General features: G+C 37.4%; 1 protein-coding gene across 2 annotated transcripts in view; it reads right to left on the bottom strand.

Moving 5' to 3' along the window:
* Nucleotides 1-1,657: 1,657 nt before the first annotated feature.
* Nucleotides 1,658-27,313, bottom strand: part of ERAP2 (endoplasmic reticulum aminopeptidase 2) — a 44,978-nt gene continuing 19,322 nt past the window's right edge. For both annotated transcript variants that reach the window (XM_025387274.1, XM_025387275.1), the window contains 13 exons: nucleotides 26,170-26,283; nucleotides 25,084-25,215; nucleotides 24,720-24,851; nucleotides 21,352-21,420; nucleotides 19,905-20,080; nucleotides 16,912-16,991; nucleotides 15,709-15,892; nucleotides 10,158-10,314; nucleotides 9,510-9,694; nucleotides 6,778-6,939; nucleotides 6,121-6,261; nucleotides 3,800-3,881; nucleotides 1,658-2,100 (listed from right to left, as the gene is read on the bottom strand). In XM_025387274.1, coding sequence (XP_025243059.1) covers nucleotides 1,957-2,100; nucleotides 3,800-3,881; nucleotides 6,121-6,261; nucleotides 6,778-6,939; nucleotides 9,510-9,694; nucleotides 10,158-10,314; nucleotides 15,709-15,892; nucleotides 16,912-16,991; nucleotides 19,905-20,080; nucleotides 21,352-21,420; nucleotides 24,720-24,851; nucleotides 25,084-25,215; nucleotides 26,170-26,283 — 1,758 coding nt within the window. In that variant the 3' untranslated portion in view covers nucleotides 1,658-1,956. The remainder of the gene's footprint in view (nucleotides 2,101-3,799; nucleotides 3,882-6,120; nucleotides 6,262-6,777; nucleotides 6,940-9,509; nucleotides 9,695-10,157; nucleotides 10,315-15,708; nucleotides 15,893-16,911; nucleotides 16,992-19,904; nucleotides 20,081-21,351; nucleotides 21,421-24,719; nucleotides 24,852-25,083; nucleotides 25,216-26,169; nucleotides 26,284-27,313) is intronic.

Below are 27,313 nucleotides of genomic sequence, written 5' to 3'. Positions count from 1 at the left end.
ATTTCCTTAAGCTAAAATACATGTAATTCTAAAGGATATCACTTAGGTGTTATATAAACCAAGGTAGGTCCACCACCAAGTCAAAGTTAGAGTCAAAGATACGTCACAGTTTCCATGAAATGATCTGAAAACAAATTTAACAAAAAAATGTGTAATGTATTGGGGCACGTCCATGGCCACCCAAACTGTATGCTATGTCTGACTGTGGCATCAAAGAAAGGTATATGGAATTATAATTGACCTTCATGATATTGCTCCAAAGTGGATTGAATAACACTTTCCCCTCTTGACCCAACATCCCCAGTTTTCCTTAATCATGCAAACATCAGTCATTTACGTATTGTTTTGAGTCTTTCTAAAACTTATCTGTATTTTCATACTGTCTCATATATAGGATCACAAATTAAGTTTACTATCTGTATGTAGAGTGATCTTTTCTTTCTTTATTCCAAACTACCTTATTCAAATAATTAAGAGAAGCATTTAGCAGGGCATTTCAGAGAGCAAGAGGTGCCCTTAAAAGAAGGAGGTGGGGAGTTTCCTTAAAATATGAAGAAATGCTAAGCTGGGTTATAAAATATGGTGATGCATTTAAATATTTACATTCAATTATGATTTAACCCAAAATATACAATGCAATCTAATTCTGCAAATTTCAAAAGATTTATTAAAAATGCAATGGTGTATGAATTATATTCCTTTCTCTCTTGTATCTCTGTGAGGGCAGATTCAACTTCATTTGGAATGATCTCAAAAATCTACCCTTGAGGTTCTTCATGAATGTAAGGCTTAAACCAAATGGTGTGAATTATATTCCTTTTCCTCTTGTATCTCTGTGAGGGCAGATTCATTCATTTGACCGTTCATTCATTTGACCAGAGACCATTCATTTGGAATGGTCTCAAAAATCTACCCTTGAGGTTCTTCATGAATGTAAGACTTAAACCAAATGGTATGAATTATATTCCTTTCCCGCTTGTGTCTCTGTAAGGCAGATTCATTCATTTGACCAGAGACCATTCATTTGGAATGGTCTCAAAAATCTACCCTTGAGATTCTTCATGAATGTAAGACTTAACCCAAAAGGCCTTCCTAGCCTTCTTGATAAACCCTGACATCTAGTTTCTGATAATCGGAGATGTGGTGACAAAGTCTCTGGTTTCCTGATCCTTGCCTTTCATAGTTTGTATCTTTTATGCATTGGCTAATTTTTCTTGGACGTAAAACTGGTTGGGCAAACTATAGAATACAAAGTTAAAAAAGCAAGGTTAAAAAAAAATTGAAGGAGCTAAATAGTGGCATAGCGTGAAGCAATGGAGAAAGTCGCTTGAGGCTAAATAATTACAGCTATATCTATATATCTACGTCTGTATCTCCACATATATCCATTATTTGGGAAGTTTACTTTTAAATAGGATACTGAACTGGCCTTCCACCACCACTGAATCATTATGCATCTTTTGGCTGGATATGATAGCTGAAAGCAGGCAACTGCACTGTCTGATTTCTTGAAACTTCTTGTTGGTTAGACAAAATATCCAGAGCTCTCGACTTGAGCTTTGCTGGTGTTACCCTGTGTAACTTCATGGAGGTAGTCATGTCTGATGTACTTTTTCTTTTCTTTTCTTTCTTTTTTTTTTTTTTTTTTTTTGAGACAGAGTCTGAGTCTGGCTCAGTCGCCCAGGCTGGAGTGCAGTGACGCAATCTCCACTCACTGCAAGCTCCGCCTCCTGGGTTCACGCCATTCTTCTGCCTCAGCCTCCCAAGTAGCTGGGACTACAGGCGCCCACCACCACGCCTGGCTAATTTTTTGTGTTTTTAGTAGAGATGGGGTTTCACCATATTAGCAGGATGGTCTCGATCTCCTGACGGCGTGATCCGCCCGCCTGGGTCTCCCAAAGTGCTGGGATTACAGGCGTGAGCCACCGCGCCCGGCCTACTTTTTCTATTGACCATTTAAGTATTAACCAGTAGCCACATCCTCAGAGTGGGAAGATTCTTCTCCAGCCATTTTATATTTTTGGTTATCGTTTCCAGAACAATTTGAAAAATATCCAGATGTGATCCTTGAGCCTCAAGAGATTCAAAAAATAGTTTCACCTGTAAAATATTGAAGAAACAAAATTACTGACAGTTCATAAAACACTTTGTCTTGGCCGTGTGTGGTGGTTCACACCTGTAATCCCAGCACTTTAGGAGGCCAAGGCAGGCAGATCAATTGAGCTCAGGAGTTCAGTACCAGCCTAGGCAATATGCCAAAACCTCTGACTCTACAAAAAATAACAACAATAACAACAACAACAACAAAATTAGCCGGACATGATGGTGCATGCCTGTAGTCCCAGCTACTTGGGAGGCTGAGGCAGGAGGATTGCTTGAACCCAGCAGGTGGAGGTTACCGTGAGCCAAGATGGCGTGCCATTGCACTCCAGCCTGGCTGACAGAGTGAGGCAGTTTCAAAAACAAAGAAACAATAAAACCACTTTGTCTTCCAACAATTTTCAAAAGAGCTTGCAAATTATATACACACAGGTATAGGCATTTCTCTGTCAACCTCTAAAAGATTCTTTTCTACTTTTCTGCATAATTATTCACTTTATTTTCAAACAATAGGTAAAGTAAGACAAAAATTATAAATCCTCATCTTACAAGTGACCACGATGTGACTAAAGAAGTTAAATGATTTACCCAAGTCATAGAGTAAATGGTGAGCTGGGATTTAAGTTCTGGAATTCTGAATTTGCCTAAAGGGTAAATAAATTCAAGATTTATTGTGAAAAAAAGATGCAGACTATAATGCTTTAAAAAAAAAAAAAAAAGACTGGGCGCGGTGGCTCACGCCTGTAATCCCAGCACTTTGGGAGGCCGAGGTGGGTGGATTACGAGGTCAGGAGATGGAGACCATCGAGGCTAACACAGTGAAACCCCGTCCCTATTAAAAGAAAATACCAAAAAAAAAAATTAGCCGGCCATGGTGGCGGGCGCCTGTAGTCCCAGCTACTCAGGAGGCTGAAGGAGGAGAATGGCGTCAACCCGGGAGGCGGAGCTTGCAGTGAGCCGAGATCACGCCACTGCAGTCCAGCCTGGGCGACAGAGCGAGACACTGTCAAGAGAAAAAAAAAAAAAAAAGACAACTGGAATTACCAACAATAGTTTTGTTAATAAGATCATTAAGTAGGCTTCCAAACTTTAATATAATCACTCTTGCATCATAATACAATATGAAAGAAATAATACAAAAGGGTTCACCTCTCAAGTCTATTTTCATTTTGAATGCTACGAATATATGCATTTTAAGTATTTTAAGAGTCAGGGTTTTGTTGTTGTTGTTGTTTTGTTGTTGTTGTTGTTTTGTTGAGATGCAGCCTGGCTCTGTCACCCAGGCTGGAGTGCAGTGATGTGATCTCAGCTCACTGGAACCTCTACCTCCTGGGTCCAAGTGATTCTTCTGTCTCAGCCTCCCAAGTAGCTGGGACTACAGGTGCGCACCACCACATTTGGCTAATTTTTGTATTTTTAGTAGAGACAGGGTTTCACCATATTGGTCAGGCTGGTCTCGAACTCCTGACCTCATGGTCTGCCTGCCTTGGCCTCCCAAAGTGCTGGGATTACAGGTGTGAGCCCGGCCAAGTGTCAGGTTTTAATCCTGTCCCTTCCATTTACTTGCTATATGGCATTGGACAAACAACTTTTTAAAAAAATAAAATGAGAACTTCAAATCAGATTATATCTAAGTTTACTTTCAGTTCTACGGTTTGAACATGTTTTTTGAAATTGTTAACAATAGAAAGTCACAAACCTCTTGCAACTTATCCTTGGAAGAAAAGTGAGATGTTGTGCCAGAGATGATGATTCTTATGGCAAATGAGCCCAAGTCAAATCTGAAAATAAAAAGAAACACCATAGAAAGTCATAGAAATACTGACCTTATGTTTATTATATCCTGTATTATATTTTTAATGTATATTAATAACTATGCGATAAGCTTGTGTATTACAATAGATACTGTTAATTACCATAATAACATTCATCCAGTACAATTCTAAAGCTGTGAAACTTATCAAATTTTACTATAAAATGAAAGGTAGATACCGCTTCTTTGGGTAATATGGTTATTCAGCAATGTTTATGTTTAATTTTATGTTTCTGTTTAAAGCAGTGTTCCCTACTTTTTTTTTTTTTTTCACTGCATACTCCTGTCAGTAAAGATTTTTTGAGCAAGAACTTCTCAATATACATATTTTTATTTATAAATTATATGGGCTGGGTGTGGTGGCTCACACCTGTAATCCCAGCATTTGGGAGGCTGAGGCGGGTGGATCACCTGATGTCAGGAGTTCGAGACCTGCTTGACCAACATGGAGAAACCCCATCTCTACTAAAATACAAAAAAATTAGCTGGGCGTGGTGGCACATGCCTGTAATCCCAGCTACTTGGGAGGCTGAGGCAGGAGAGTCGCTTGAACCCAGGAGGCAGAGGTTGCAGTGAGCCAAGATCGTGCCATTGCACTCCAGCCTGGGCAACAAGAGTGAAACTTCATCTCAAAAATAATTAATTAATTTAAAAAATTATATGCATATGTTAAGGAATGATAAAATTAAAAGCATGAGATAAATAATGTAAATAATATATTTATTAAACTTTTTACACTATATATCATTTATGTTTATAAATTTATAACACTATACAATTTAAAATTAGGTAAGAAATAATAGACACTCTAATGTATTGAACTTCTTGCACACTTTCTCATCCCATTTTGGATACCACTGTGTTTAAACATTGTGTTTAGTGGGGCAATGTTACTTGGTTGAACTCTCATTAATGGCCACAGAATGCATCCTTCAACCTGATGTTTTATATATGGAAAACTTGTACTACGGGTCAAAGTGATTCATGCTGATAAAGCAGAGCACAGTTACAGCTCAGAAAAAATATGGTTCCAAGTCTGGGCTCTGCACATGGTTGGGCAGGGACATCATTTCCTATTTAAAATGAAATCCACAGCATTGTAGAAAAAGTCTGATCATTTCAGGAGGAAAATGACAATCATGCAAACAGACAAATCAATGGCTCAAGTAGAGTTTTAAAGGAAACATACACACACACACATATTAAAGCAGTTTCTATTTGGTCTCATGTGGCTGTCAACTCCTTGAGCATTTGGGAGAGAAGTGGAAATGTGCTTTTTGCTTATGCAAAGCTGTCTGAGGACTCTAAACCTTCCATGGCTATGACATGAAAGAGAAGGAACTAGGAATTAATGGCATCAGGGATGCTAACTCACCCTGACATAAACAAAGCAAATCATATCTCTCTGATTCAACATATTTCCATATGTTGAATGACATTTTAAATTTGGATGGAGGATGGCTGAATGCCTTACAGGGTTTTGTGATGTGTGTGTGTGTGTGTGTGTGTGTGTGTGTGTGAGAGAGAGAGAGAGAGAGAAAGCAATGCTGTCTTATACATTCCATTCCAACAAAATCTAATCGTTATTGATTATTTCTGAGGGATATTTTAGACCCAGGAACATATTGAAATGAGCTCCAGTTCTCCCCAAAGTTGAAACCACAGAAAAGACTCAGAACCAAAACAATTTGGAGGGAGGGCTCCCCAAACACTCCTGACTGGGTTTCTTTCACCTGAACCAAGGTCTCCACTGTGCCACCTCCACAGGGGTTCTCGGGGTGAGGAGTAGTTCTTACCAAAATTCCTGAGGTTTTCCCCCAGTACAAAACTGTATTAACAAACGAGGCCACATATGTGTGATGCACTATACAAGGCATCTTGGGATTCTTCTGGGCTGAGGAGACAGCCAAGAAGGAATGGTGGGAGGGGGCTGATGACTGCATTTAATTTAACTCAGACTTGCTCCCAGTGCTTTCTTGCCTGTACTGAATGAGAGAAGGCTGTTTCCCATTCCCTTATACTCACGTCTCTCCCTTACTCCTGGATAGGATAATTTGAGCTAGGGAGTTTCAAAGTTGACTCCACCGAACTATTTAGATACAAATGGTATCATTTATATACTTTGAGAAACATTCGATTCCATTTGGTTTGAGGCAACTGAGACATCTGCATGGAAGAACACACATTGGATATCAACGAATACCAACTTTTTCAGAAGATGGGTCCAATTTTCTCTTACAAAATCCCACGCTAGTTGCTGCCCCTTTGGACGTCTGGCAATTGCATGAAGGAGAGCTGCCAAGTCCTGTGTCTTGATAACCTTTCCTTCCATTCCTAGTTCAATTAACCTGAAGAAAGAAAAATAATTTGTTTCTAAATAGTAGTTATTTTGTACATGGACATTAACTTAAGTTACCAATATATTAAAGGAATAGAACAGAAAGAGGGATGATAAAAGTATAATTACCAATTTTTTAGTGTTCCAATTAAACTTTTACCTTTTTTAGAAATAATTTTTATTTTGTTCCTAGCAAAAATGTTTACTTATTATTTCAAAGAACTTTGATTAGCATCGTTTATACATCTTATATGCAAGAGTGTACTTTTACAATAACTTTCCTTCAAGGTTCTGAAGATAAAATATAACCACTTGTCTAGTATCAATCATATGATTAATAACTAGGGAATACCTATTTTCACTATTTGTATTTTGTCAATATATTCTTTTCTGAAAGCAAAGTTAAAGCCATACACATTCTGATTCAATTATCTTATGCCTTTAAAACTGGTGGCTGAAGTTTTAGTGACTTCATTGAATTTGTGTCAGTTTACTTATAACCATTTAGTTAAATTATTGAACTTACTTCTGTAACTTTTCCTGATGCTTGCTCGTTGACAAAGCATACAGAATTTTGTTTTTTTCAGCACTTGACATTGACAGTTCATATTGCTCTAGAAGGTAATTCCATCCTGTTGTCGTCTGAGCACCCACAGAATACACAATCTTTAAAACATCTGTTGGTATACTGTAATATCAAGCACAAAAATGAAGAAAAAGTTTTATGAAAGAAAAACTCTTTTTTCTTATGACAATTTTAAGTCCCATAACAGAATAATCTCTGAATTGTTTTCAGTACTCAATGTATTAAATCTTTTTCTCTGCCAAACTCTATAAAAATATTTTATGTGCTTTTACTCTGCAAATCTGTGTTTTATCTCCTACTGATGATAAAATGTTAGCAAGAAAATAAGCATAAAATTTTAACCACTCTGTGGTGAAAATAGAAAGTTGATGTAGTCAACAAATATAAAAGCTTTCTGAAATACAAAACTACTGGTTTATATAAATTCTACTATGTAGTAACCACTATTGGTGCTATAAGAATTTTTTTAAAAGATGATTACTTGATGCTTTTTCATCACCAAGTTGAGGGCATTTTTTTCTTTTCTTTTTCTTTTTTTTTGAAACGGGGTCTTACTCTGTTGTTCAGGTTGGAGTGCAGTGGCGTGATCATGGCTCCCTGTAGCCTCAGCCTCCTGCACAATCCTCTTGCCTCAGCCTCCTGAACAGCTGATATTATAGGCACATAGTACCATACCTGGCTAATTTTTAAATTTTTTTGTAGAGACGGGCTCTCACTGTGTTGACAAGGCTGGTCTCGAATTCCTGGGCTCAAGTGATCTTCTCACCCCTTGGCCTTACAGGCATGAGCCACTGCACTTGGCCTAGTTGAGAGCATTTTCTGAGGCCTGTCCAGGAGTCATCTGACTCTCTAGGCCTAGAGAATCTTAATTTAGTACAAGTCATTAGTGTCTAGTTATTTTGTAATTTTTAAAAACTGATAAGATGCAGTGACATGATTTTCTGTCCTTCTACAAAAGACACCACTATTTTGATTTTTATTATCTTGAGGACATTAACCAGGTTTTATTCTAAATGGGCATATGACTTTTTAATCCCAAATGTCAATGGATCAACAAGAACTGTTATCGATGTCTCAGAAAAAACACAACACAGAGCATTGAGGAGGGAGCTAGAAACTTGGATTTGTGAAGCCAGAAACTTGCATTTGACATGAAGTGACCATGTAGTAGAGATTGTACTAGCCTCCATACATCTTATTTAACTGTCAAAAGCTACCCTCTGAGATAGCTATTATCCTGATTTTTTTAAAGTGGAAATAAATCTCAGAAAAGTTAAGTAACTTGCACAAGATGACATAATTTGCGATTTTGCAGATGGGATTTAAACCTATGATTCTAATACTTGTGCTACTTCCGCTATACTATATGTACTTAAATACTCCAAGTGACATTGAATAATATAATGAAGATCAAATAATTAAATTTTATTACATATTGTTTTCACTTTAGTGTATTTTGCTGAACAAATTTATAACAGTTGGTAACAAACACACTGTAAGCTTCTTGAAGGTAAGCAGCATGGTTGTTTTGTTCACCACTTTATCCTTAGCTCCTACAGCAATACCTGGCTGGCATAAAGGAAATGTGCAACTAGTTACATTTCACATCCACAAATGAATGAAGTAATCAATTCATCTATGTAAGGAAATTCTTCATTAAAAGTCATACTAGCAATCTTGGAGTTTAGAAAAAACCAACAATATTTAATTACATATTTTTGTTTATGAGCATAAGTAAGTTTACCTAGAATATTTTCATAGGTATATTCAACATGTTGAACATTTATATCTACTGTAGGTGGGTTACTGCAGGTTAAGATTATCCTTCTTATAACCAGCATAAAGATGAAATAACAGTATTCTATTTTGTATAGGGCAGCAGGATGTTTACATTTTAGCTTCACTCATACAACCCATTCAAACAGAAACAAAAAGAAGAGAATAATAGATTTAAAAGGTTTTTTTTAAGGTTTTTTTTTTTTGGTAAAACTGATTTTAGGCTTGAATCCCAACAAGTAAAAAAGTCCAAAAAGAAGAAAACTTGAATTACTTTTTTAAAAGGAAGAATTCAAGAAAGGATTTCAAAAAGCTCACTGAGATTTAGTTATAGAGAGAGAAGTTATGATAGCATCTTATAACAATTTGGCACAGGAAATTTTTCTATTTTTTTGAGACAGAGCCTTTCTGTGTTGCCCAGACTGGAGTGCAGTGAAGTGATCTCGGCTCATAGCAACCTCTGCTTCCCAGGTTCAAGCAATTCTCCCATCTCAGCGTCCCAGGTAGCTGGGATTACAAGCGTGCTCCACCATACTTGGCTAATTTTTGCATTTTTAGTACAGACAGGGTTTCACTATGTTGGCCAGGTTGGTCTTGAACTCCTGACCTCAGTGATTCACCCTCCTCGGCCTCTCAAAGTGCTGGGATTATAGGCATGGGCCACTGCACCCTGCCAGCACAGGAATAATGGACACCATTACATTTCATGGTAGAGATTGTACTAGTCGCCATACATAGCACTTACAGTGTGAGAGCATGAAACAGGGTTTGTAATTCCCAGCATGTTTTTTTTTTTCTATCCTCACTAAAAGGTTTTAGATCTAATGTCTTGCTTGATCAAAGACTTTTACATCAAAGAGAAAAGAACAAAGAGTAGGACAGAAGTCTATATCTACTTTAATTTTCCACTGGATTCCATCCACTGAGAGAAGAGTTCAGCAGCTTTCTGGATGCAAGGAGCATGGTTCAGGTCACAGGCCAGCTTCAAGAGAGCCGAGCGGAGCATCCTGTCCCAGACTGAGCCCTCGTCACTCCAGCTTTGCCTGTCAATCACTGGCTTAAAATACTGAAGAAGGTAACGCTGTAGAAAATATGAGATGGTTAACAGAGAGGCTAAATTTAGTCCTTAACACAGCTCTTGCCCATCTAAAGGGCTCAACTCTAAACTTTCTGCATATTTCCCAATCTTTCCCCAAACAGTGTATCTTTGTATTTCTCTTATCTTTTTCTGGCTCCTACCCACCACACTTAGGAAACAGTTTTTGCATTAAAACATGGTTTAATTTCCTATCTGAAAGGGGAATATCAATGGATATAAAATAAAATCACCTTTAGTAGAGATGCTTTGCACGTGATCCTGGTTATCTAGCTCTTAGGATTGGCAATGATAAAGAACGAGGGTCATTGACCATTAAATGCTATCAGTCAGTCTCCTGAGCTGCTCCAGATTTAACCTCAAGGACTTCAGACAAAACAAACTGAGCCTCACTGATACTCCAGACACCGTGTATTTACTTAATACATTTTCTAAAAGCAACACAAACCTTGAGGTTTTCAGAGATATCTGAAATATTCCTTCTGTCCATCATGTGGTAAAACAATTCCAAGTAACTCAGACCTTTGAGAAGTGCGGGGCTGCTTGTTTCATGTTGGAGGTAGTGAGTCATGTCAAGAGCTTTGTCTAGGGTCAGTCTCCCTGCACTGAGGTATAAAAAAAATGGTGGTTTGTGTGTATCTTATAGTTTTTAATATTTTTAACATTAAAACAAATATGAAATAGAGAACAATAACAGAAGTAGGTCATTATAGGTGGACCATTCAGTTTAAATCTTAGCTCTGCCACTGACTAGCTGGGTAATCTTGGACAAATTACCGAACCTCTCTGGACCTATTGCCTTTGTACAATGGGGATAATAATACTATCTTCGTCATAAATTTGTTGTGAGGATTAATGAGCTAATATTTTAAAATGCATTTAGAATAGTGTCTACCACATAGCAAAAGGTTAATAAATGAAATAAATATTAGCCAATATTAACATTTTAGTACCAAATAATATCAAACTTTTTACATATGATATCATTCTCTAATTGCTTCATGTGTGGGTTTGACTTGTTTCTCCAAGTACATTGGAAACTTTGAGAACAGGTGCCATGTCTTGTTTTTCTTTGATGTTTGTCCTTAATCCTACCAGAGAAGTGATAATCATTGTGAATAGGGCAAAAGAAGTATTTTCACTTTTTAGATTCTAAAGTTACATGCCTTCTCTATGTTTTCTTTCAATGAGAAGAATAAACAACATGTTTATTATTCTAAGTACCAACATGCTGGCGCATCTTCTGTAGAGGTAACAAACCATTATAACCTCACTGTTGGAAAGTGCTTCTCACGTGTGTTTCTGGGAGGCTATGTACACACACAGGGTCTATAAGCCATTCTTGTGAGCACCTAACTCCCAGACTAACACAATCATGTAATGTGGAAACTGATTCCAGAACAAAGGATATCTTTCCGAGCTAATCATTAACATAATGCTCTACCTTCGCTGGGCTTATAAATTTTTTAAATTCCTGTCTAAAAAGAGGGAAAAGAGACCAGAAGGAAATGAAAAAGAACCAACCTTTGTTGTCCCTTTAATCTTCTCAATCATGATGACTTACTACTTTAAAATAGACTTATGGAAATTTTTTTCAAAAATTTCGCCTGAAGACAGAAGGCTGGACCGTATACTCCATGATTCTGTGGTCTGCCGTATTTTTTTTTTTTTTTTTTTTTGGAGACAGAGTTTTGCTCTTGTCACCCAGGCTGCAGTGCAACGGCATAATCTCAGCTCACTGCAACCTCTGCCTCCTGAGTTCAAGCGATTTTCCTGCCTCAGCCTCCCGAGTAGCTGGGATTACAGCCATGTGCCACCATGCCTGGCTGATTTGTAATTATTAGTAGAGACGGGGTTTCACCATGTTGGTCAGGCTGGTCTTGAACTCCTGCCCTCAGGTGATCCACCCGCCTCAGCCTCCCAAAGTGCTGGGATTACAGTGCTAAGCCAACCCCGCCCAGCTAGTCTGCAGTATTTAAAAAAAAAAAAAATCCACAAAATGTTACTACTCCTTCCCACCTGTGTGAGTAGCACAATACCTGGCACAGTTGATACCTTAGCATCAGAAATAGGTGGAAATGATATTCCAGGGTCATGAGTTTAAAAAGAATATTTGACATATTAAAACTACTTTACATTAAGCCAGTTTTTCTTTTCAGCCCAGCCTAATTGATTTCTTACTAAAATCAATGCTATTATTAAAAATACTTACTTTTATAGTTGCCTATTTCTTTTAATTTTAATATTTATTCATAAGCAACTCCTTTTCTTTTTATATAGTTACTAAATTGGTTAATAAAAAAATCTAAGTCCTCATTACTCACCCTATGCTTCAAAAAATGCATAGAATATTTTCTGAATGTTTGTTTAGCTTAAAGAATAAAAATAGATAAACATAAACTTTAGCCCAACAGTAAAAATCTATACCTACTTACTTGTATATAATTTCAGCTAGATTGTACCTTTGAGAAATAACATCATAGTCTTGAAGCACCAATTTAGGCTTTTTGTTTGTTTGTTTGAAACGGAGTTTCGCTTCTGTTGCCCAGGCTGGAGTGCAATGGCACAATCTTGGCTCGCTGCAACCTCTGCCTCCTGGGTTCAAGCGATTCTCCTGCCTCAGCCTCCCAAGTAGCTGGGATTACAGGCGTCCACCACCATGCTTGGCTAATTTTTATGATTTTAGTAGAGATGGAGTTTCAACATGTTGGCCAGGCTGGTCTTGAATTCCTGACCTCAGGTGATCTGCCTGCCTCGGCCTCACAAAGTGCTGGGATTACAGGAGTCAGCCACCAAGCCCAATCTGGGGGTTTCTTTTTAAGGTATGGGACTAAAAGAAACAAATACAGCTTTTTCTATAGGCAAATTGAAGTTGTCATTTCAATTCCACTCAACTTATACAAGACCCATGTCTTTAAATTACATTTAAAATGTATGAAAACCTAACTAAAATAAATATCAACTCTTGCATCAAATTCTCTCTCCATGCTGGGTGCAATTGCTCATACCTGTAATCCCAGCAATTGGGGAAGCTGAGGCAGGATGATTGCTTGAGCCCAGAAGTTTGAGACCAGCCTGGGCAAATAGGCAGACCCCATCTCTGTCAAAAAATTTAAAAATTGGTTGGGCGTGGTGGTGTGTGCCTGTAGTCCCAGGTACTCAGGAAGCTGAGGTGGGAGGATCACTTGAGCCCAGGATGTTGAGGCTGCAGTGAGCCATGATCACACCACTGCACTCCAGTCTGAGTAATAGAGCAAGACCCTCAAAAAAGGAAGGAGAAGGAGGAGGAGAAGGAGAAGGAGAAGGAGAAGGAGGGGAAGGAGAAGGAGGGGAAGGAAGGAGAAGGGAAAAAAAAAGGAGACAGTGTTGTGTCATGGTTAGGAGAATGGCTCTGGAGCAAGCCCTTGGATAACGATGTCTTGTGCATTAAGAACTAAATAGTATCACTTCTTGTAAAGATTGATTTACACTGGGTGTGGTGGCTCATGCCTGTAAACTCAGCAATTTCGGAGGCTGAGCAGAAGTGCTTGAGGCCAGGAATTCAATATCAGCCTGAACAATATAGGGAGATCCTGTCACTACAAAAATAAATAAATAAATTAATTAATTAATTTAATTAAAAAGAAAAAATTCTGTCTCCAAACTAAATATGATCACTATTGTTTCCTTTAATTCTTTTTTTGTTTGTTTGTTTTTTGAGACAGAGTATCATTCGGTCACTCAGGCTGGAGTTCAGTGGCATGATCTTCTGGGTTCATACAATTCATGTGCCTCAGCCACCTGAGTAGCTGAGATTACAGGCGTACACCACCACACTGGGCTAATTTTTGTATTTTTAGTAGAGACGGGGTTTCACCATGTTGCCCAAGCTGGTCTCAAACTCCTGGCTTCAAGTGATCTGCCTACTTCAACCTCCTAAAATGCTGGGGTTACAGGTGTGAGCCACCATGCCAGGCCTCAATTCTTTAATAGAAGTTTCATAAAGCATGGAGGAAAGTGGTTTATAGTATTGAGAAAGAACATCAAGTAAAAATATTTTATTTATCTTTATCTATTATGAAAGCTTTAAATTGTTTTCTTATACAATTGCTCTTTGTTATAAAAGTAATATAAGTAAATATAAACACAAATTACAGAACAACTGGAAATTAGACTCATAATGACAAAACAACCAGAAATTAGAGAAGACTCATAATTTCAATACCCTACACACTCACCAATAGCATTTTAAAATCATTCCTTCAGGTTTCTTTTTCCCCTTCGCACTTATTTTTTCATATGTAGTTGCAAACAAACATAATAATACACAAACTTACATTCTGCCTTTTTCCCAACTTCACATTATTTGAAATGTACTTTTCTATGTTGTCACCTCCTCTTCCTATTCATCTCATGACATTTCAAATAATTTGTATTAGATAATACTAATAATGTTAACAGCTGACATTTATTGAGTAAGTACTGTACTTACTGCTTTATCTTCATTACCTGCGCAATCCTCCAAACCCTGTATGTCGGATATTATTAGTAATAAAGTTTTAAAGCCTGGAAAATTTAGGCTTAAAAAGGTTAAAAAAAAAAAACTTGCCCAAGTTCAAAAAATTAGTAAGTGAAGGCATAGCACTTGAAATCTTCTGTTTTCATATAAAATTTGTATTCTTAACTTCATTAATCTGTTTACTTAGTGAAGAAAAGATGATTGGTTTTCCACCAATGCATCAATAACTGCACATTTCCTCCTGCTAAATTTAGACAATCTTAAGTGTATAGGCTAGAAACAGCAAAAAAGACTTCACAACTACCTAAAAGATTAATTTGCTGAGTTGTCAATATTCTCCATTTTTTTCCTAGTCTTGCGTTGTTAATCTATCTTCTCTTCAGTCTGCTCAGAGCTTCCTCCTTTGAGCAGCCAAGCCTCCTTCAGCTAGCAATAGCCTGCTTCTTAGCGCACCTTTCATGCATTCACTCCTATGTAGGATGGTGTTTTTCCTAATTTTGGCTTCCAATGAGCTGTGCCTCCAAGATGTTCCTGAGACCCATGGGACTGAGGATTAAGCCTCACTTTCTCTTTTCTTTCTAACTGAAGGATTCTAGTGTACCAAGAAACTTTGTTTCAGAGATGTCTTGCTGGTCACTGTCACTCAATGTGACCTAAACAAGCTTCCGAAAGAAAATTTTATGCCACGTTGAGTAAAGTGAGTGCATCACAGTAATTCTCAGAATAGAGAAAGCTTACAATGCACAATATACTTCCTGGTCCTCAATTCCCTCCACCCATTGGTGATCTTGTGACCCAATTCATTCTACACATTATTCTGTTGATGATACATAGAAAAGGAAAGAAAACATTTTATCCTTCCAGGAAAGTCTAGAGAGGAATAAATGCAAAGAGCCAATTATTACTTCATTTCCCTACAAACTTCATACTAATTTCTCCAGTGTAAGTAATGATTAGATTTCATAACAACCCATTTAAAATTGTAAAGATTAAGCCTATATTTGTACTTTTTATTTAAGAGATTACACAGGTATTTGGTGTAGCAGCTACTATCATAAATACATTTTAAATGTGAGGTCAAAAGCTCAAATACTTAGAGAGTCCACACTAAGTGAATGAAACAGGCCATTTGGGATATTGGTGCTTGGGAGAAAGTAGGCCTGGCATAAAGGGAGTTTGGCCCACTGCACTCTCCTTTATAGCTATCCTGTGGCCCACAGGATAAAGACCCACAGTTGCCAGATATCATTTTTAAAAGATTCCAGGGGTCAGGATTTTTAGGTAAGGTTCTCCACATTTTAAAATATTGGATTACATTTATAAACACAGTGTGGGTCAAAATATGTTATTAGTGGGTAGCCTTTGGACTAGTGTTACTGTTTGAATTCCATTCAAATCCATATCAAATGAATGACCAATGCTGAACATTCAGTATTGAAGTCTAGCATATCTGGTTACGGATCAGTTATTTCCCATGAAGTCAGAGGAAATGTTGCCTTACCCAGCTAGCTGAAACACATCATGAATCAGACCTATTCTGTCCTTAGGTCTGAGAAGTGTGTGGTTCTGATTCAGCTGTGTGATGAGTTGGTCCCATCCATGACCCTCATAGTGAACAATGTAGTAACCATTTGAGTCCACATTAAATTTCACCCAACTGGTCTTTTCCGGTAAATCCAGAGTATCTAAGAGGATAAAATTGGCATAGGCATTTTATTAGTAACATACTCATTCAGAACATCTCCACAACTGTTAGTTTTAATCCAATTACTTATAAATCAATGGGAAGATGAAGTTTGGGGAGAGTCATAATGATATTCATTTTCATAGTTCACTGGATGATTTCTTTTGGGAAGATGGTCTTATTAAATTAATAAATAAGTTGATTCATAGGAATAAGACTGCTGAATTTGTTCTAAAAAATTATCTATGCAGGTCTAAGAGGCATGCAAGGGCCCAGTGAGCCAGATAACTAGCATGATGGGAATTTGGCTTAATTTGATGATATCCTTGTCTCAAGGTTTAGTCACTAGTCATTGAAATATGTATGTGTAAATAGGTGATCCATTTGTTCATTTTAGTAAAAGAAGGACTCCAGGTTAAGCATGACTTTGTGATGGAAAACCTCTCAAATTGTATTAAAGTGTTTAGAGGAAAATTAAAATTATACTATGTATTTTTAATACGGCATATATTATACTAGAGAGTAAAATTACATTATAATATTCTCTCAACAACTTTGTGAGGTTTAGTCCTTATTCAACATAAGATGAAAAAATTGAAGCTCAGGATGAGTTTGTAAATTTTCTTAAGGTCACACATCTAGTAAGTGAGAGAGTGAGGATTTGAATCCAGAAGCAATCAATTTTAAAGTATATGCTTTTCTCCACTGAACATTTTTTGCCTCATCCATAACCTATAAAATAGATTAGTGTGTATTATAAGACATAAGATGAATTTCTGTTATTTCTTGATGTAAATAATCTATCTCTAAATGATAAAAGCACGAGAGAACTTCCCACTGAATGAAAAAACCAGATTTTCTTTCTAAAAGAGTTACTTTAGTAACATATGGATAAATGAAAATTTCCCTCAAATATAAATCTTTTATTATTAGATTTACTTATTGTATCTTTCCTTCAAATAGCTCAACACATGTTTAATTTCAACATTGAAAGACCTGTTTGGCTAATTAGTTCATTACCTGTCTTTGATTTTAGAATGTGTCTGTGGATCACGTTAGAGGAACTCGTGGAGTAGGTCAACGGGATATGCCACAGGTACCTATGACAGGGAGTAAAGACAATTACACACCAAAAGAATACTGCTGTGGTTTTTCACATTGTCAGACTCGGACAGACTGTAAAAGGCACCTAAGTACCCATCATCCTTCATACCCACAGTGGTCCTATAAATTTTATAGGCTAAGACTAGCATATCCTTAAGTATGCAAAAAATTATTCCATGATAATTATAAAGCAGCAGCCATATCTACCTAGTTGAACTCTGCCACAAATAATTGTGTCATTTGCTGTCCTAATCTCATATCATAACAAATTCTGCTGTTTGTATGAGAAAGAAAATCCAATATTCCTTTCACAGTTTCAAAAACTGCCAGCCTGATGCTGATTCAAATAACTAAACCAAAGCTGTAGGGAAAGCCCTTAAGAGGTAAATAACTTACTCCAGTATGATTTTCTACTTATGCTTTTGTTCAACAGTACTACTCACATCCAACCTCTCAACTGCTGAATGACTGCAAATAAATAGTCAACAATACTACAGCTCAGGATTTGTAGGAGAGCTAAGTGCAGAGAGCAGAAAAGCAGAATGGATTAGAGGAAAAGTTCCCAGTCACTTTTCAATGGCCCTGCTGTAGTAAAGAAGAGAAATTGGCTATCTTTTTCTGATTAACTTTCTAGCAGCCTCTAGAATTCATTTCCTCTATTAAATCAAGTCATGTTAGCTATAATAATCCTGCACATGTAAAATCATGTGCTTGATAACACCAACAGGTGTAAAGCAGACAGAAGAGTAACTGAGATCTTTACACAAAAAGGTAAAAAAGGCCAGGTGCGGTGGCTCACGCCTGTAATCTCAGCACTTTGGGAGGCTGAGGCAGGCAGATCACTTGAGGCCAGGAGTTCAAGACCAACCTGACCAACATGGTGAAACCCCGTCTCTACAAAACAACAACAACAACAACAACAACAACAAAATTAGCCAAGCATGGTGGTACGTGCCTCTGTAATTCTGGCTACTTGGGAAGCTAAGACAGGAGAACTGCTTCAACCCAGGAGGCCAAGGTTGTAATGAGCCAAAATTGTACCACACTCCAGCTTGGGCAACAGAGTGAGAATTTGTCTCCAAAAAAAAAAAAAAAGATTAAAAAAAACTCCACATAGATGAATTTCTAAGACTTAATTGATTGGGATCCGTCAGTGCAGCTTGGCTCCAGAAGAGAAGGGATTTTTCCAAATAAACACATCTGGGGCTAGAGAGAGGGAGAGTAGCACTTCATGAGTTTGGATAGCCATGAATTAGCGGGCCATCATTTTATAAGAATTGTCTAAATACTGCCCCAGAAGGAGGAAAAATACAGATTATTGTAGTGGATCTTTGTTATTCTGGGTCATCCACAGTTTTGAACTCTCTCATCACACTTTGATAAGTTACAAAATTGTGAGTCCTGCTTTCCCAATAATTAAGCAGACATTAAATTATTCAGCCCTGTTTAACAAGCTGCAACTTGTGTAAGCTCTCTGAAGTTCAGACTTCAGAACAACACACAGAAAAAATAGAAGGATGCATACATAAGAAGTGGCATAAGAGTTGGTTCCACTGGATTGGAAATGTGTAACTGATTAAACAAACCAGCCCCAGTAATTTTATATGTCAAAGATCTCTAATTGTTTCTGATTTCCAGAAAAATTCTAGCATTGACAGCTCAGTTCTTAGAAAACAAAATTATCATCATAAGAACCAGAAAAGGTTCACCTGGATTATTTCATTTTAAATTAACCTCATTCATCTTATTAACAGAGCTAATAGTGAGACAGAGTAGGAAGGGGGCTTAGCTTCAATTCACTCCCACTAGAGCATTCTTTCCTGTATCCCCAGTGATCACAAAACTTATACCACTACCTCACTGATGCCATAATGTTTGAATCATGCCTCTTAATTTAATGTTTGAACCATTCCTTTTAATTCCAGAAGCTGGCCTTAGGAGATAACCAAGGTCATGGAGTGTCCTACTTAGGGAAGGAATGCTGACCAACTGATTTACAGCCTTGTTGCTTCTGGCCAGACTACCAGGTAGCCCATTACTCAAGGTAATTGTAGCAACCAGGTAAGGCTTATCTGCCTACCTTATCCTTTATGTGCTTTAACCAGTCCAACCTGCATACCCTACCCCTGATACCTATTCTTTTGCCTAATGAAAAGGTTCTACCAGCTCTTTTTAAAATGCCAGTCAAGGAATTCTCTCTCTCTCTCTCTATCTGTCTCTCTCTCTCTCTCTGCCTCCATTATGTCTGGGCATAAGCTCAAATGAAGCCTTCTCTGGGAAAACTCTTTTGGCCTCTTTGTCAATTTCTATTGCATTGACGGCCCAAGAACCCATGGTTAGTAGCAATAGTTCAGAGAAATGTTTACAGTGTGTTACTTGATTTCAGTAGTCTTTACTAGGTTTTTTTCAGGATGGGCTGGTGAACAAGATGACAGTGTGTTTAATTGGATTTGCTTTTACTATTACTCATAACATCATACGTTTTAAGACATTATAGTTTATTACTGAAAAATGAAAGGCAGCAGGAGATCTTAGCATCTAATTTATCACATAGGGGATATCTTTCCTCTGATGATAAGAAGCATTGTTGTCATACTTCCTAGGTATAGGCCAGTCACAAAGCTTATTAGGGCCCAGAAGTCAGTGCATTATGACATAAGTTTAACTAACCACCATTGGCATTAGAACTGAGGTTCTCAAGGCTGATGGAATCGCTAAGAATGGTGCTGCTGAACAAAGAAGTCTGGGTCATATGAAGCTCTTTAAATCTTATCAAGTCTACTTTAGGCCTTCGATTCCTATATGGAACTAGCCTCCTACAAAGTTGCCAGAGGAGCTGAGAGAAAGCTAAGGAAATGATGAGGAAACTGAGATGAGATAAGCTAGACCTAAAGAAGAAAAGCAGCCACCTCTCCTGCAGGGCCCTCCATTCAGGGTCCTCCTGGAAAACCCCCTGGAGGAAGCGCTCCTGTTGCAGTCGGAGTGAATGTCCGTCTTGTTTAACCACCAGCAGGGGGATTCCTTTCTGGAGAGTCCACGTAGTCATCATCTCCTTGACCTCTGCATTTTCCCCCAGAAAGGTGAGCTGAAATGACAGGTGACTATGATAACTCAAGAGAGAGGAGACAACCCAAAGACAGAGGGACAGAAACTTCCATCTCCTTGGATGCCAGAAATAAGGCTTGGGGAACAGAAGACTCGGGCTGCTATCTCAGGGAAGGGCAATCCAGGCAACTGGATGAGGGATGGCTATCCCAGGGCTGCTCTCTGACAATTACTTGAATTGAGGGATATATACAGGATTTCGTAGGGTTAATATATGGCAGGAAAAGCCAGTGAAAAGGGGGTTGAGACTGGAGTCTCTTTCCTGCCCCCTTTCAAAAACAAATAAACAAAATCAAACAAACAAACAAAAACCCTCTAATAACAGTAAAATCCAAGAGGAGTGGTATAAGAGGGAAATATCTGTCTTTAGGGAAACTTTAAATATTTCAACAGAACAATTTTATATCAATAGAGGTATAGTGAATGGAGAACAAAACCTCTGGCTGCTGCGCTTCTAGTATGGGTTTCTGATCACTGGATAATGCTGAATCTTCCTTTAGAAAACACAATTTAGGGCTGGGTGCGGTGGCTCATGCCTGTGATCCCAGCATGTTGGGAGGCTGAGGTGGGCGAATTGCATGAGGTCAGTCTGGCCAACATGGTGAAACCCTGTCTCTACTAAAAATACAAAAAAATTAGCCAGGCGTGGTGGTGTGCACCTGTAACCCCAGCTACTCGGGAGGCTGAGGCAGAGGAATTGCTTGAACCAGAGAGGTGGAGGTTTCAGTGAGCCGAGATCGTGCCACTACACTCCAGCCTGGGCAACAGAGCAAGGCTTTGTCAAAAAAAAAAAAAAAAAAAAGGAGGATTAACATGACTCTTTTTTTAAATAAAAAGTTTTCCTTTTTTCCCCTGTGATGACTGACTTTCTTTTCTCTTTCCTGTAGTGATTCTATAACTTTCCAGAAGGAAAAAGAAAAACATATACTGTATTTCCAAACCTAACAGCATACTTATTTTGGCATTTTTCAGAGCTTAAGGGATGCCAATGCAGTAGTAACCACTCAAAAACATTTTGAGCTGAGTTTTAGCTAGCAGTGGGGTTGTGGAAAAGCTGAACTATAACAATAAAAATGTAGTAGCAACAGCATCATCCCCCTAAATATCCCAAGCATTTCCCCTTCAGTTTTGTTTTACAGAAAATTGTGGGGACTCTTTCTCTCCAGCGTTTAAAAGGGACAGGTGGGCTACTCACTCCAGGTCAGGCTATTCCACAGATCTCTTCTACTCTTTGACTCTCTTTATCCTTACCATGTTACTTGTCATCTTGGGATCCGAATGACAAACTCCACCAGATGTAAAATCACTTTCTAAACAACTCTACAAAAAAAGAACAAAAGAGCACTGCCATGTAGGCATCATTAGTTGGCTGAACATGCACATTAGCCATGGATGCAGGCATTTATTAAAAGAGCTGTATGAAATAATTCATCCAGACATGATGAACATGAAAATGATAAAAGAGGCATGCTTGCAGTGACCTAGGATAGAAGTTCACAAAAGTTATTTATTTGTGTTATATATATATATGCATGTGTAAAGTTTCCTTAAAAAGTTCAATAAAGTCAATAACTGTTCTAAGGAAGAATCAATTTGTTGAATTTTCTATCCAATTCTTCTCTTTCCCTTAAGAAAGGTCTTATTTTATTATTTCATTATGCATGTTATGCATGCCCCTATTTAGCATGTAGGCAACTCTAGTACTATTAACTCTCCCCTGACCTATTGCAAGTTCTTTGACAGTAGTGGAAACGCCTTTGTTTACCTGGGTATTCCTACAGTGGCTATCACAACAGCATGTGATGACTGTACAATATTTCGAACTAACTGGGAATAAAATAAGAATTAAGAAAAGTACCAACTTGGCAATCAACCTTGAATAACCAGTAGTTAAGGGCAACTGCAAATGAGAAAAAAATGAAGTATGTGTTAAGGCTGTCAAATGCCTTTAAATGACCTTATGAAAAATAACAGCAAAGAAGTCTGCTCATTCTCAAGTTGCTATTGGCATGTATTAGAATTGACTTTATGTGACACAATGGTGGGCAAGATATTTTCAGTAATTTATTATTTTAATACTACAGGGCCCTTTGGTGTCAGAAGGGAGCTGGTTAAAATCTAAGACCTTTAGGGAAAGGTTGATGGGGGACTTTTCTTATAACTAGGAAGTAGCTGTGATACAACTGAAAGAATAACTATTGGCTTGGAGTCAGAAGACAAATTTTAAGTACTGATTTTCTCACTGACTTGGTGACTTTGGGCAAATCTCTCCCTTAGTATCAGTTTTCTCACCTATAAACATGGAGTAATGATGATTACTTTATCTCTTGAGATGATTATAAGCATGATGTGACAAAAAATAACACGGGAATCTACACTGCTGGACTAAAATGATCTGGTAACTGCTGGCCACATTTTCTTTCTAACTCCCACCCTCTACTGCCAGCATGCACACCAAATGATAGATTATTCCATGTTGGAGAGGGGCTAAACTGATGTCTACAAATATGCATACATGCACACACACATAGCAAGGGAGAGGGAAATGGAGAGAGATGAGAGAGAGAAACAACACAATACTTGGTGTTGAGAAGCTTAAGCGGAAGCATGGAGAAAGTGTCCGGACCACTGACGGTGGGTGATGGAAATGGATAATAAAGAGCATCTTTATATGTTTTTTGTTTGTTTGTTTGTTTGTTTTGTTTTGTTTTGAGACAGAGTCTCACTCTGTCGCCAGGCTGGAGTCCAGTGGCGTGATCTCAGCTCATTGCAACTTCCGCCTCCTGGGTTCGAGTGATCCTCCTGCCTCAGCCTCCCGAGTAGCTGTGATTACAGGTGCACCACCATGCCTGGCTAATTTTTTTTTTTTTTTTTTTTTTTTGTATTTTAGTAGAGATGGGATTTCACCATGTTGGCCAGTATGGCCTCGATCTCCTGACCTCATGATCTGCCCGCCTAGGCCTCCCAAAGTGCTGGGATTACAGGCATGAGCCACCACACCTGGCTTATAAGTATTTTTATAAGTAAGAACTATGTATTTCAATATGCCTCAGGATTTTTAAGAAATGCAAGTAAAAAATTAGAACTGTGAAATAATTTTTGATTGTTGAATTTTGTTTCTTTAACCACAAAATCACACATCAATTGGACCATAAGGGTGCTTTATAAAGGCACAAAAATATCAAATGAGATAATGAACATGAAAGTGCTTTTTATTCTTTAACTTTGATTCTTATTTATTATTAATTATTGTTATTATTATTATTATTATTATTATTATTATTGAGACAGAGTTTTGCTCTGTCGCCCAGGCTGGAGTGCAGTGGTATAATCTCGGCTTACTGCAACCTCCAGCTGCTGGGTTCAAGTGATTCTCCTGCCTTAGCCTCCCGAATAGCTGGGATTACAGGCAAGCGCCACCATGCCAAGCTAATGTTTGTATTTCTAGTAGAGACGGGGTTCCACAAATTGGCCAGGCTGGTCTCAAACTTCTGACCTGAAGTGATCTACCCACCTCAACCTTCCAAAGTCTTGGGATTACAGGCGTGAGCCACTGTATCCGGCCATGAAAGTGCTTTTTAAACTGTAAACTGCTGCACAAATATTAAACAGTATTATTGCTGTCCCTGGGACACAAGTGCTTATAAAAAAGAAAGGATCTCTTCTGTCTACAATGACTTAGTGTTCTTCTAATTACAGGTATGAGTTCTCTGGGTCTAATGGTTCTATAAAAAATTATTTTCTTTGCAGTTGGAAATTTTAAAATATTTTAATAATTATTAGAATAATCTGAATTAACTGAATTTTTCTGCTTTGCCTTTCCTATGATCTACATGAATCCCAAAGACAAAGAGAACATGAGTTATTTAATCAATCATTAACTACTTGTTAATCACTATTATAGGATCAGCATATGCTAGGTGCTATCACATTTTTAAAAAAAGACTAGACACAATTTTTGTTCTTAAGCACATTATCATTATTGAACTAATAAAAACAATAAAAGAGCGTACTATCATGTGGAACAGATTATAAGTGCACTTCTAAGAATTCAGCAGACAGGCAAACGAATGAGAGCTGGAACAGTCTGTAAGAAGGAGGTGAAATCTCAGCTGGATCTTGAAAGTTGGATGGCATTTGAATTGTTGGAAAGAAGAAAGGGCATTTCAGCTAGTAAAGGCACTAGAAATATAGACACAATGATCCAGGGATTGAGCAAGATTTCTTCTTATGAGGGAGAAGATTAGTTTTGCTAAACAAATAATATACATTGGGGAATATGGTTGACAACCTTAAAATTTGCCAGAGATTAGGTGCTATACAGTAGAAATGACAACATTTTAAAGATTTTGGATCAAGGCAACATAAAAATGTAGGATTAGCCATAGAAGAGAAACCAAAGAAAGTCAGGTCAAATAGTGAGCCCCTGGGGCCACTCCAGCATGACATCCTACTGTGATGTTAGAGGAAAAAGGGAAGTGCTGCCTTCTATGGACCATGACAACCTAGCAAGCAGAATAAATATGATTGACTGACAATATATAACTACAAACATTCACAAGTATTCTGTTACTTTCTAGATTAAATAACAGTCTACCGTTACCCAACATATGACTTACATTTGACAGACTGCTCCACAAATCATCATTCTTAGCATTTCTATAGCTGAACTTCTTTAAGTACTGAATTATTCCTTCCTGGAATTTCTCCTCACCCAGAAAATCCTTGAGCATATTCAAAATACAAGCTCCCTTTAAAAAAAAAAACAAAAGAGTTGAAAAAAGAGATAAAGAAAAGGGTAGTATGGTATGTTTTTAAAGGAAGCTTAAATTTTATGGAACATGTGTGATGTCTGAAAAATGAACAAATAAAAAGTGAAACAAATAGCAAAAACTGGCACCAATGACCTAAACTGTTGATTTTATAGTCATTATTACATTTCTTCTGAAAGCAGAGCTTCCACCTGCACGTGGTATTTACTACCTTGTTATAGGAAACTTCATCAAACATTTCCTGTATTTGAGTCGGAGTTTCTGCTGGTTTGGAGATAGGGCGGGATGAATTCAATGAATCTTTTGTAATTACTTCAAAACACACATTCAAAAAATGGTCATCCTAAACAAGGAGAAAAACGTTTAGTTTTAGTTTCTATTTGACACTGTAAAAGCAATAGAAAACACAGTAGGTTTAGTAAGATGTTCTTAGAGGTAAGATTTCAATCAATATTTCTTAGAAGATGTTTCTTTTCATTTATGTATTTCCCTTTCACCGTTTCTCTACTTTAAAAAGATACAAATCCAATATTCCTTCAGACATTGCCTGAATGTTTACCATGTACCAGCCCTTCAATACAGAAATAAAATAATGGTTTCCATTTACTGAATACTTGTTATGTGCCTAGACCTATCGTCTGCAATCCTGTCAACACCTCTGCAAGGGAGATGTAGTATAAGCATGTTACAAATGAGAATATATAAAGCTTTGGCAATAAGCCACAAATTCAGTACATACACCGTAACAAGAAGAGCCTAAGTTTGAATCCATGTCTGTCTATAGTGTACTGGACTAAATATAGATCCTAAAGACCTCATTAACCATTACTAACCACCTTGATATCCAAATTTGCATAGTGTTCAGATCACTATAGTTGTTTTTTAAAAAAAGACATGCCTGAAGAAATCCCTTCACACATTTTGGGGAAGCCAGCAGACCCTTTAATGTTGATTTCAGGTTACATGCCAAGAACTCTGTATAGTACCTAGTAGCCGTGGGCATTCCTGTGCAGATGTATACAAACAGTGTATACAACCCACATACACAGCTCTACATTTGTATTAGTTTGTCTTCTCTGTTTACAAACTTTGGGGTGACAGATTTATGTTGATTGTTTTCTAAAACTTTCAATGTTTCCTCCAGTTCTGTGATCTGTTTCGTGTATCAAACAAAATGCCGTATGTTCAAAAACCACAACATTATGTAGTTTTTCTCTTTAACATTAACTTGAAATTTTAACAGTGAATTGATGATTCTTTACGTCATATAGTATGATACACAGAATTGTGAACTTACAAATTGCAGCTCTGGATATGTAGCATTAACAGCAATAAGTTCCATGTAATTTGCAAAACCTTCATTAAGCCAAATATCATTCCACCATTCCATGGTGACCAGGTTGCCAAACCACTAGGAGGGAAAAACTCAATGTTATTAGAAGTTAAACAAATAAAAGTTATTAACTTTAGCAAAAAAAAAAGGTACTAACTTTTTTTATTACTTAGGATCTCTCTTCTCCCTTTGCTACCCTTTTCTCTTTGTACAGTTTTCTTCTACTGATTTTCTTGCCTTCTTATTCTCACCACCACATTTTTGCTTGATTTTCTTTTTTCTTTTTTTTGTATGTTCTCAATGCTCTTAACTCTTCGACTTTCAGTCTATCTGCCCAGCATTTCCTAGTGATTAGATTTAATATTAAGAAATAAAATGGAACACTTTGTGGAGGTAGTTTTTTTTTCCTGCACAATAAGAACAATCTCACCTTGTCCTTGATATATGATGATGTTCAAGGGAGAAATATAAACCCAAGTGTCCTGGGTGAAGTTATATTTTTATATTAAGTAGCAGGTACTTAGGAGAATCATAAGAATTCATTTAGGGCTCTCAGATTGTTATATAATATTACTGAAGAGCAAATTCTGTTGTTAGCCTCTGCCCCTGACTTACTTCCATGGGCCACTAGAAACAATAAAGGTGTAAGATTTAAAATATATACAAATAAAATAAAAAGGATGCATAAGGATAATCGACATATTTACCCTTTACCTATATTTGATCTGTATTATACATTTTAAATATTACTATTCTTTTATATGCTTTTATATTTTATTTATTTAGTCTGTATGCCTAATACTGTACATCTAGTGTATGTCTCTAAAATTGCAATCTCTAGAAGGACCAAAGCTTCAACAATAAGATTCTAAGATTCAGAAGAGCCTGGTTATAGTTACAGAACAGAAAATTATAAGTCTGTAGCTTCTAGAAACCGTTTAAGCACTATGCCTTTTCTGACAGCCTTCAGATTACTTTACAAGTGGGCACCAACTTTCTGAAGGGCATTCATGGAAAGGGAGAGGCGTTTCCTCAATTTGAAAACTGGTGAATATAAGAAGTACAGGATAAACTGACTCTGGTCACTTCACCAGTTAGTAAAACTAGT

The sequence above is a fragment of the Theropithecus gelada genome, chromosome 6 (genome assembly GCF_003255815.1).
Source record: "Theropithecus gelada isolate Dixy chromosome 6, Tgel_1.0, whole genome shotgun sequence".
In the NCBI taxonomy this organism is placed as follows: Eukaryota; Metazoa; Chordata; class Mammalia; order Primates; family Cercopithecidae; genus Theropithecus; species Theropithecus gelada.
The sequence above is the reverse complement of the archived record's forward strand: the minus strand, read 5'-3'. Positions and strand labels throughout refer to the sequence as shown.